At 54.5% G+C, this 11,630-nt stretch overlaps 2 protein-coding genes across 2 annotated transcripts; both read left to right on the forward strand.

Annotated features, from left to right (window-relative positions):
• Window positions 1-6,546: 6,546 nt before the first annotated feature.
• On the forward strand, window positions 6,547-7,762 carry LOC144148123 (uncharacterized). The gene is made up of 3 exons (XM_077679709.1): window positions 6,547-6,872; window positions 6,927-7,685; window positions 7,739-7,762. The coding sequence occupies exons 1-3, from the start codon at window positions 6,567-6,569 to the stop codon at window positions 7,760-7,762; spliced, it is 1,089 nt and encodes a 362-aa protein (XP_077535835.1). The 5' UTR covers window positions 6,547-6,566.
• Window positions 7,763-7,818: 56 nt separating this feature from the next.
• On the forward strand, window positions 7,819-9,239 carry LOC144148124 (uncharacterized). The gene has a single exon (XM_077679710.1). It carries the CDS (start codon window positions 7,980-7,982, stop codon window positions 9,237-9,239), a length of 1,260 nt encoding a protein of 419 aa, XP_077535836.1. The 5' UTR covers window positions 7,819-7,979.
• The last annotated feature ends 2,391 nt before the right edge of the window (window positions 9,240-11,630 follow it).

Below are 11,630 nucleotides of genomic sequence, written 5' to 3' on the forward strand. Positions count from 1 at the left end.
CCTCCGTACGGTGGGTGGCTCTCCGTGGGGGTAGGGGGTAGATATTTGTCCTCCCATTTCTTGATCACTGTGTCCTTGCCTTGCTGCAGTACCGCCGTATGCATTAGCCTGGCGATGCGGTCGCGCTGATGGGTCTTGGTTTTGGTTTCATCGAGCAAGTGGCGTATGAGGTTCCACGTGCAGCCTCGGTGTAACTGCCCGTCCGCCTTGTTGCATACCTCGTTCCACTGTTGTCGGCACAAGACCTTACAGTGTATTTCGATGGCCCGATTTAATTCGGCCACTTTTTTGCGTAACGTGCGATTCAGTCGTTGCTTCTTCCAGCGCGCTTGGATGGAACGCTTGGCCTCGATCAGGTGGGCCAGGCGGCTGTCCATGGCGGCGACCTCCTCGTTCGTTTCGATCGTCTTGGTTGCCGATTGCACAGCTTCGCGGAGCTCGGCGGTCCACTTGCCTATTTCTTTAATAGTGGGACGTTCCTTGGGCTGGTTCTGGCGGAACCTGTCACAGTCCGTCCACTTGTGTTGCGTGGTCTTACCCCGGAGCTGGCCGGGTATCGTGATTTCCACGATGTAGTGGTCGCTCCCCAGGTCTACTCCCGTGTTCTTCCACGTGATCTTTCCCAAAGGATCGTTCTTCACAAAAGTAAGATCTGGTGTTGTATCTCGTGCTACGGAGTTGCCGATCCTGGTGGGGTTGGCTGGGTCCGTGATGAGAGCGCAGTTATTGTCTAGGGCGCTTTGCAACCAAGCGCATCGCGGACTCCGTCCCGCAGCAGTGAATCATCAAGAAGAAAAAGCAGCTGTGACAAGAGCAAGCGGAGCAGCAGCCGCAAAAGGTCGCCATCAAGCGATCGCGTGAGCTGGGCTGACGTGGCGATGAACGGCAGCAGCAGCGCTAGCAGCAGCAGGAGCATGCCGAATGCACCGCCACATCGGAGACATAACAACGAAGAAATGGATCGCCTCAAGGCAACAAATGAGTCGTTGAAAGCAACGAACGAATCACTGCGAAAGCGAAACACCGAGCTTGAAACCTCGATCAACAACCTGACCAAAGAAATTACAGAAATACGAAAAATGCTCCTAGCACCAAGACCAGCCACCGCTACAAACTCCGTGATCATGGCCGCGCCGGCCCCGGCTGCGGCATCTACAGCACCGAAGACTGAGACGCCAGCACCGCAAACTATACCTGAAACAGAAATGTCGACAGACGAACTCCAAGAAGAAACGGCGGCCGAGCCAGCGCCCAAGAAACGCACGCTCGAGTCGATCGGAACGGGAAGTGAAATCGCCCAGTTAGAGACAAGACTGGAAGCCCGAATAGACGACCGATTCACCAAACTGGAGGCGCTGATTGCAGCAACCGATGCACGGCTCGGTAAACTCGAGCAACTCATCGGCACATCCTTCCAGAAAGTTGAAGCCAAATTCGAATTCATCGAACAGACGTTACTCCCAATAGTGAAACACCCGACGTTCGCACCAATGTTCACGAATCATCCTTATACCCAAGACCAGCAACAGCCCTTTACACTAGCCCAATCATGGCCGCCAACCACACAGCAACAACAGTAAAGCCACGGTCAGACCTTACGGTCTGGCAGTGGAATTGCCACAGCTACAACAACAAGAGGGCGGTGTTACACCAGCACGTAGCAGCGGTCAACAAGAAACCGGATGTAATTATGCTCCAAGAAACGGCCACGAAGGCCCCATCACTTCCCGGGTACAAATCACACATCAGTCCCGCAGAGGGACGGGGTGTGTGCACCCTTGTCCGCAAAGGGCTCATCTTCGTAGAACATGAAGTCAAACAAGGAAGAATCAAGGCCCAATACACCTTCATTGAAATTATCCCCAGCAAGCAACGCAAGGGCAGCCTATTCCTGCTCAACGTCTACAGTAACCCCAAGCACTCACTTCAGAAGTTTCGTTCGCTGTTTCATCAAGCAAGCACGCGTGCCAAAGGCAGCATGCTCGTGATCGGCGGGGACTTCAACGCGCCGCACACGGCGTGGGGATACGTCCGTAACCAGAAACAATTTTATATTTCTCCCACGTGATCTCCTTCGGCGAGACTTTAATTTGATACCCCACACACCCTAGCAGGGTCATATGGAATTCATACAAGTCAAACTAACTATGACTCTCATGACTGTAACCAGGACGCATTATTTAAATGGCCGACGTGGTTCCCCTAACTGAAACCTTCAATTTGACACCCCACATGCTTTAGCGGCCTCACGTTGAATTTAACCCAATCTATGACTCATAAGGACTATCCCATTATTAAAACCACAAAGCCTTTTTTTTATTTGTACCACGTGATTCCCCTCGTCAAGACCGCAAATTTGATAACCAACACACCCTAGCGGGATCACTTCAAATTTTAATCCAATACAAGACTCGCCATTATTATCTCATGGTTATAACCAGGAAGTATTTGTGTATTTCTCCTACGTGACTCCGCTCATCAAGACCATTAATTTGATACCCATCACATCCTAGCGGAATCAATTTGAATGTTAAAGCAATCAATGACTAACCATGACTATCTCATGATATAGCCATACCGCAAATTTGTCCCACGTGATTTCCCTCATCGGAACCTTCAATTTGATGCCCCGCACACCCAGTGGCGTCATTGTGAATTTTAAACAAATTTATGACCACCTTGACTATGTCATAATAATAATAATCAGGAAGGACGTGATTACCCTCATCGAGACCTTTAATTTGATACGCCTCACGCCCTAGCGTCATGAACTTGAATTTTAACGGAATCTATGACTAATCATGACTACGTCATGATATACCCATAACGCATTTTTGTTCCGAATGATTCCCCACATCGAGACCTTGAATTTGATTCCCCACGTGCTCTCGCAGCATCATTTTGAATTTTAACCCAATCTATGACTCATTATGGCTTCCTGATGACTACAATCAGGAAGCATTTTTTTAATTTACCCAGCGTGATTCCGTTAATCGGGACCTTTCATTTGATACCTTACACGCCTTAGCGTCATCAGTTTGACTTTTCACCCAATCTAATGCGGTCATTATTCTGTCTAAACGGGCGTTGCCCAGTAAATTCAGCTAATTCATTTGAAACAGCAGCAGGGAAAGCCCCCCCCCCTTTTCCCCCCCCCGGCTCTTACCTCTTCCTTTGTGACCCCTAGTATATCAAGCCGTTAACAGTAGCAGGCAAACAACCAGCACGCAAGCGCCGCCGTGTGCTTTCCCACCACCCTTTCCCACCATCTTAATGGATCCATCAGGAGGAAAACGAAAGACAACCCGTTTTTATGACCTCACCAGTCAATTATCACTCACGCGCCCAGCCGCGAAAACTTGGTATACAGCAAGTGCTTAGAATCATGAAAATTGAACAAGAAACTAAAACAAATCAGACACCCCCTCCCTCCCAACCGATCATGCAGATCGCGATTGGTGCCATACCCGCAGGTAACCTGAATTCCGAGACCACAGTGACGCATGAAACTAAACAATAAACCGTAGCTTCCTGCTAGGCTACTCATATGTAATCAAACTCAAAATGGACTCAAAACTCATATGTATTCTGAACTCAAAATGTACTCAAAACTCAATATGTGCTGTAACTCAATTACTCAAACTCAAAATGTACTCAGAACTCAAAATGAACTCAAACTCAAAAAAATGTACCCATCACTCAAAACGTACTCAAACTCAAAATGTACTCAAAACTCAAAATGTACTCAAACTCAAAATGTACTCAGAACTCGAAATGGACTCAGAATTCACTGGGTCTCAGGCGTACTCAAACTCAATCGGACTCAAACTCAGTCCGGCTCACTGGGCTCAAACTCACTCAAGCTCAAACTCACCATACCGCACTAGCCTCGCGCTCACTCAAACTCAAACTCCCGCGTGAGGTTGAGTCCAAATGAGTCTGAATGAGTGGACTCATGAGTGAGTTCGCCGACCTCTGCATGTGACCCACCAGCTCACTGGGAGGAATGTGCATAAATGCCATGGGTTAGGTTGTTTGTAATGCAGGGGCTCTTACTGCCATCTTTTGTTAGCAAAAATGGCCTTATGTACGTGATTTCGGTGCACGGTAAAGATCCCCTGGTGGTCAAAATTAATCCGAAGCCCTCCACTACGGCGCGCCTCATCGCCTGCGTTGCGTCGGCGCGTTAAGCCCTAAAATCATCATTCATGCCATCTTATGTTACTCTTGCGCCAAACAATTATTGCTATTTTATTGCTAATTATAGAAACAAAACACGGGACGTTGTTTTGATGCGCCGTTATGACTGACTTGTAAACTGTCAAAACTATGAGTTCTTCCGCTAGAAAACATTTTCAAATCGCGCGTCGTGCGAAACTCCGCCTACTCCAAATTCACGGAGAGTTTAGGGCGGCGAACGCCAGTGAAATGTTTGGCCCTATTTCACAGCAAAAGCACACGCCATTTTCAAGCTCTTACGTAACATCACGTCCTTTTTACGAAGCCTGAAGTTCCCAATGCATGACGTATTCGTTCCCGTCCAGTGTTTAAATTACATCCCACGTTCTCAGCCAATCACGCGGACGAAGTCAAATACAAGCCGTATCGTTATCCAATAGCAAAGGCAGGCCTATATTGTCACGTCCGGTGCATTTCGCCTCGTCCGGCCAAGAATTATGCACTTTGAGTAAAGAGAAATAGGGTAAGGTTTAGTACATGTGCCAGTAAATGTAATGAAACGTCAAAATGACGAACGCACCCACAACAGCTTTATCAAACGCAAGCACGTGACCGAAATGGAAAGCCAATCAGGAAAGACTTCCCGCGAATTCACAGTTCAACGTGAATGTAGTACGTCGAGAACGAGAACATTGAAAATCAGATTACGAGCACTTATCGCAGTGGAGTGGATTGTATTGGCTCACATGGTCTTAACTGATTGCATTCTTATTTTCCGCTCTCAAAACAACATATCAAACAAGAAACGTTTCAACTGTACAAACTATTGCGTTGATTGCCCTATTTTTGTACTTTATATAGTGTTTGACTCCTCAACGGAAGGCGCTCATGCCCCACCTTGTGGAGGATAGGAATAATGAAGCAGACGGTGCCCAGGGCAGATGGAAATCAAGAATCATTACTCGCCGCGAACCTCGCGCCGCAAATATATGGCGCTCGTCATAAACCATTTTACTTACAGAAACAAAATAAAGACGACGCATTATTGGCAAAACCTTGAATTTTAAATCCGATAGGCCAATGAATGGCACAAAATATAAACACAGCAATCAAAAGCATGCAGTTAATATGTTTTATATGTCCAGAAATCGGGCATGTGCAAATTTAAATAGAAAAGATAACGCATCTTAGTAGCACATTCATAAAACCCTACTGAACGTGTGCATTCCTAATCCCAGAAGCTGATAAAGCTTCGGGAACTATTGCGACCGCAGTACCTGTTTTTTAAGTGTGCTGTTTTTTAAGTGGCGCGTCCCAAGGTGGGTCGCGCCAGCACGCGCTAGAACAGGCGGCAACCGCATATACGAATTGGGCATCTGTAGCGCTAGTCGTCTCATGCTCCCACCTTGGGGCCTGGACGCACGTGAACTGTTTTCTTCGTATTAGATGCAGAGCATCTGATTCACTCGCCTTGTCCCTCCAGCGTCGTCGTCGTTGTTGTCGTCGGCGTTGTCCACCCCTCTGCCATTCTCCTCGCCGCGCGAGCTGCGCTCTCCGCCGCTCACCCCCTCTCCTCTCCGATAACGAACACTCTCTCGCGAGGGGCATTGGATTGAATTTGATTTGATTTGATTGGATTGGATTGGATCGGCTTGGCTTGGCTTGGCTTGGGTTGGTTTGGATTTGGATTGGATTGGATTAAAGTGGATTGTGTTGGATTGCGTTGCGTCATAGCCGCGGCACGTTGCGTCATAGCCGCGGCAGACGCGCTGGGGCCGGCGCATGTGCAGTACTCTCTCTTCCGCGGTTTCCTCTCCTTCGGGCGCGCTGCGCATATAACCGGTGTGCCGTTCACCGGCGAAGCAACATCCACGCTGGGCTGAAACACCTAGAGTCCACGCCGCTTTACAAGTACGCCAACGTCGTCATCGACTGGGACCAGCTTACGCAGTCCCCTCAACGTTATGAGCGCTATAAAACGCGTTCCCTTCGCCGTTCCGCCTATGCGTCGCATCTACACAGGGGTTCCCGCGAGGGGAGGTTGGAGTTTTTTTAAGTGCGAATGCACTTTATAAGCGACCCCAAACCATCCACTGCCGGCGGCGTTGGCGTCCGCAGTGCTCCTCTATATTTAAAAATAGCATCCGGCCCCAGGTTTCGATCCGAGGACTTTGCGGGCCGCAGCCCGACGCTCTACCGAATAAGCCACGGATGCGACGCTGATTTTGGTGTCAGTAACGCGCCTTATATCTCTAACGCCGCTGCGCGCGTCCCCCTCCCCCTTCGCTCGCTCTTCCGCTCTCCTCGCTGGCTGCAGCTGCGCGCGCACCCCTCTCTCTCGCGCGCCCGCCTTCTCTCTCAGTCTCCCGTCGAGAGCGGGTCGTGCGATGGATGTCCCGGAGGCAACGCTACCATCAACAACGAATACAGTACAACCGAATGCCAGCACTGCACCCGTCGTTGGAGGTGACGGTACCGCGGTGGTTTCGCCGACGTTGGAAGACAAGGCGGCGCTGCGAAGGGCTCGTGAGGCCGAACGTAAGCGGGCGAAGCGTGCAGCGGATGCCGAACTGCGTGCTCGCGAGGCCGAGGACAAGCGGGCGAAGCGTGCAGCGGATGCCGAACTTCGCGCTCGCGAGGCCGAGGACATGCGGGCGAAGCGTGCAGCGGATGCCGAACTGCGTGCTCGCGAGGCCGAGTGCAAGCGGGCGAAGCGGTCAGCGGATGCCGAACTGCGTGCTCGCGAGGCCGAGTGCAAGCGGGCGAAGCGTGCAGCGGATGCCGAACTGCGCGCTCGCGAGGCCGAGACGAGGCGTCAGCATCGAGCCGCGAACGCGGCCCAAGAAGCGGAACGACAACGCAAGCGTCAGGCGGAGAAGGGCGATGAAGGCCGGCGTCAAGACGCCGCTCGCAATCGTCAACGGCGAGTGGACGTTCCCGAAGCCGTTCGAGCCAGTGAACGTGCCGCGCGGGAGAGGGTGCGAGCCCTGGTCTTTGCTCGTCCGGACGCGCGTTTCAAACGCGACTTTGTGGATCGCAGCTTCAGTCACAGCTGCGCCGTGTGTGACCGGCTGTGGTTCGATAACAACCTGAGCTGCATTTCCGGCGTGAGGAACGAGACCAACAGGTTGAACGCGTTGCGGGTTCTTTGGAACGAGTTCGGAAGACGGTCGGGCGAACACCGATGCGACGACATGGATGCGCAATACCCGCGGTTGGCTCCCTTCGGTGCGTTCCGGGTGAGTGCGTCTTGCCGAGAGTCCCTGCTGGCCGGGCGGGTTCCGCCGTTGAGCAAGAGCCACGGCTACGCGTACCCGCCTCGTCCCGCGGACCTCCCCGATCTGAACCCGGTGGAAGAGCGCCTCATCTCGCCTCGACTCCCCTTTATGAGCATCAGGCGGCTGACGCGGGGCAACGGTCAGTACGGCATTAAGGGACAGATCGTGAACGTGCCCATCGACGTTCCGAGCGTGGTGGAGTGTCTTCCGCGGCTGGTTCCCGAGCACGTTGCGATAGACGTGCACGTGAAGCGGAGGCTGGTGAGTCCGGCTACGTACAGGCGCGGACTGGTGAAGCGCGGTAACATCTTGGCGTGGTTGAAGCACCTGGAGCATGCGCCGTTGTATGTCGCTAGCGGCGTGCGCATCGACTGGAGTCGGCTGGGTGTCTTCGATGACGATGATGCGGCCGTTTGTGAAGGTGAACGCGCCGAGGGGGGAGACGACGCGGATGACATCGAGACTGTCCCCGAGAACATAGATTTGGACGACCCCGTGCAACTAGCCATTGCCCTCAATGCCATGTCAAAGACGATCTTCTTTAATGAGGAGGGTGAGCAACGACCGCGCGCTCTCTTGATGAGAGATGATGGGGAGCGAAGCGGTGAACTGGACGATGCCGCTGCCGCTGACAAGCTGATCGATCAGTCGCATAGCCTGCACCTCGCTCCGGGTGAGAACCGCGTCCCACTGGCGCTCTTCATGGACGCGTATGCGGAAGAGCTCGCCTTCCCCACAATATACATGGGCGTGCCTCGCAAGATCATCGGTCCGCGTTCCACGCCATTCGCCATGGCCAGCAGCGAGATACGGCGCACCGACCGGCGTGGAGCAACGCCGGAGCACGTCTTGTACATGGCCGCGAAGGTGATGCGGTACAACGTTGCGGAAAGCAACATGATGTTTCGCACCAACGAGACCACTGGTTCCATCACGCGCGAGCAGCTCGAGAGTGGCAGTAAGACGTTCCTGGAGGAGGTGCTGGACCGCGACCTCGCATTCATGCGGGGCGTTCCAAATACGGTCCAGTACTGGCAGGATCGCAGGAGTGAACTCTTCGCAATGATCCGCCAGTTGGGCAAGCCGCACGCGTTCCTGACCATGTCCGCGTCCGAGGTCCACTGGGAGCGCCTGCTCGAGACCCTGGAGCGGCTGCGGGTTGGGCCCGACGGCACGCCTCGGCCCGTGTCCGAGATGATGGCCTGGGAGCGCGTGGAGCTCGTGAACGAAGACCCCGTTGCCTGCGCGATGTACACCAACAGGATCTTCGACGTCATCATGAACGTGCTCGCCGACCGAAACTGCTCGCCGTTCCGCCCGTACGTGATCCGGGATTACTTCAAGCGGGTGGAATTCCAGCAGAGAGGAAGCGCGCACGTGCACGTGATCCTGTGGCTCGAAGAGGCGCCCGCCGAAGAGCTCACCGGTGAGGAAGGTGCCATGCCCAAGACCCTCGAGATGGTGGCCCAACTTCTCACGCTCGACACTACGCTCCTCAGGCGGCCGCGCACGCAGACGCATCAGCACACCCACACGTGCTACAAGCGCGGCCGCACCAAGTGCCGGTTCGGGGCGCCCTTCATGCCCAGTGATGAAATGAGGATCGTGGTGCCGTTTCCACCTGCGCCGGAGGGAGACGATGCGGAGAGTGAGCGGGAATGCCAGCGTCTCAAGGCCCTCAAGAAGAAGTATGATGAAATGCACGAGGGCCTCGAGTCCGGCGACTTTGAGGATCGCGCCTCGTTCCTGCGCGCTTTCGGCGTGCACTCCGAGAAGGAGTAAATGGGTGTCCTGCGCGCCGGCCTTTCGCGACCCTGCGTCCTCCATCGAAGGACCCCGGCGGAGAAGTTTGTGAATGCATTCAACGCGTGGATAGGCCGGGTCTTGGATTCGAATATGGATATGCAGATAATACTCGATCACTACGCGTGCGCTTCCTACGTGGTGGACTATGTCAATAAGTCCGACCGCGGAATGTCCAACCTCAAGCGCACCGTTGCCGAGATCCTCAAAACGAATCCCAACGACGACATCGAAGCCGTGATCCGCAAGCTTCGTGTGGACATCCTTAAAGGAATTGAAATGTCGGCACAGGAGGCGGCCTGGTTTCTGCTAAAACAGGACATGTCGCACAAGAGCCGGGAGGTGGTGTACGTCCCCACGTGCTACCCCCAAGAACGGGTGCGCGTACGCAAAACGCGTGCCGAGTTGGAGGCGCTCCCTCCGGGCTCCACCGACGTCTGGAAAGCGAACCTCGTGCAAAAGTACGAGGCCAGGCCGCCTACCCTCAACGACGTATGCCTCGCCGACTTCGCCAGCAAGTACCGGCCGGCGAAGGGTGATTGCCGTTACGTGCTCAGGGTACGGCCGGCTGTGATACGCTACCGCGGATACAACCCCGGTAACGATGTGGAGTCGTATATGCGGGAAAATGTCCTTCTATACGTCCCGTTCCAAAGCGAAACGGTTGATGTGTTGGATGGTAATAGGTACGTGTCCATCTACGAGAACAACAAGCAGTTGATCGAAGTAAAACGAAAAGAATACAACCCGGCGGATGACGATGCAGTTGTCCAAGAAATGGTGGAGGTCCACTACGCCGAGATGCTGCGGCTCAGGCGAGAGAGAGAGGAGGATGAAGAAAGAACAATGCAAGAAGAAAACGAATGTAATGAAGATGACGGGTGCGCGCGGGTACAAATCCCCGAACGACGAGATGCGGCTGCTAGTGTGGACGCGGACGTGCTGCCTAACGAGCGCCTGCTCCGACTGCTCAAGGAGGTCAGTACGCCGTGTGCTGCGGTACGCAAACGGCGCGGAATCATGGAACGAGAAGAGTACGTCTCGATGATGCGCAGCACCAACCCCGAGCAGTACGAGTTGCTGCGCGAGATTCTGCACCGTCAGACCACGCCGGGGCAGCCTCCGCTGCGGGTCTTCTTCACGGGACCCGCGGGTTGTGGCAAGACCTTCGTGCTCAAGCTCGCCATGGACGTGTATAACCGCTGTGCGGACTGCTGCGGTGCCGTTGGCTGGGAAGACGGCTCCTCCTCATCCGTCCCTTCCGTCTACAACGCGTACGTGATCTGCGCCAGTACGGGAAAGGCCGCCGTTGCTGTGGGTGGAACCACCGTCCACAGTGCCTTCAAACTCGTGCGAGCTGCCCGTGGAAACCGGCAGGACGCCCGCCTCGGAGTCATGGGGGACGGTGGACTCCGACCTAGTGACCTTAACACCTTCCGGTGTGCCTTCCGCAGAGTCAAGTGCGTCATCATAGACGAAGTCAGTATGATGTCCGCCGACCAACTCAAACTGGTTGATTGCCGTCTGCGCCAGATCACGCAGCGACTCACCCAACCCTTCAGTGGACTGGACGTCATCCTCTGCGGGGACCTGCGGCAGTTGCCGCCCGTGCGTTCCAGCGAGATCTTCAAGCGGCCCCGCAGTGCTGATGGTCTCCTCGGATTCAGCACTGTCACCTGGCATCATCTCGAGTACTTCCCGCTCGTGAGAGTCGTGCGCCAGTCCGACGTCACCTTCTCCGCGGTCCTCACCAAGATCGGGGACGGCCGCGCGCTCGAGCCCGAAGAAGTAAAGCTTCTCGAGTCCAGGTTCGTCACGGTCGAGGAAGCCGCCGAGCGCGCACCCTCGGCCGTGCGCATCTTCTACTCGAACGCCGATGTCACGCGTTTCAACGAGACCGTGGCCCGTTCGCAGGACGACTTCGTGGTGCTTTGCGCGCGTGATCGGTACCTCGGCTGTAAGACGCCGCATCTGCTCGAGAATGCCAAGCGCAGGGTTGCCCGCATGGTTCCCAGCGAGTTTGCAAATCTGCCCGGGGAAGTCATGGCCGTGGTTGGCAAGCCCTATATGATGACTCATAACATCGATCTCGTGGATGGTCTGGTCAACGGTGCGGTTGGAGTCTTGCGCCTGTGTGAGCTCGCCGGCCCGTTGCCCGATGATGGAGATGGAGTGGATGAAGAAGGAGAAGGAGACGAGGATGAAGAGACGCGCGTGAGACGACTGTGGTTCGAGTTCGATGTGCCCGGTACCAGAAAGCTCACGCGTGCGCGCGCCGCTCGGGCCGTTCACGAGGCCCGTTCCAACGGCTACGACGTGACCAGCGAGAACTGGATACCCATCGAGATGCAGTCGGCCACCGTCACGGTA

The sequence above is a fragment of the Haemaphysalis longicornis genome, unplaced genomic scaffold, assembly GCF_048455015.1.
Source record: "Haemaphysalis longicornis isolate Haplotype H1 unplaced genomic scaffold, Haemaphysalis longicornis Haplotype H1 scaffold_78, whole genome shotgun sequence".
Lineage (NCBI taxonomy): Eukaryota > Metazoa > Arthropoda > Arachnida > Ixodida > Ixodidae > Haemaphysalis > Haemaphysalis longicornis.

What these genes read in the sequence shown, in the direction of transcription:
- LOC144148123 (XM_077679709.1), top strand. Translation starts at nt 6,567, where the DNA reads ATGGATGTCCCGGAGGCAACGCTACCATCAACAACGAATACAGTACAA. An exon ending in CCGAACTGCGTGCTCGCGAG is followed by an intron (nt 6,873 to 6,926) that starts GCCGAGTGCAAG and finishes CGTGCTCGCGAG; the next exon opens with GCCGAGTGCAAGCGGGCGAA. An exon ending in CGCGGCTGGTTCCCGAGCAC is followed by an intron (nt 7,686 to 7,738) that starts GTTGCGATAGAC and finishes GGCTACGTACAG; the next exon opens with GCGCGGACTGGTGAAGCGCG.
- LOC144148124 (XM_077679710.1), top strand. Translation starts at nt 7,980, where the DNA reads ATGTCAAAGACGATCTTCTTTAATGAGGAGGGTGAGCAACGACCGCGC.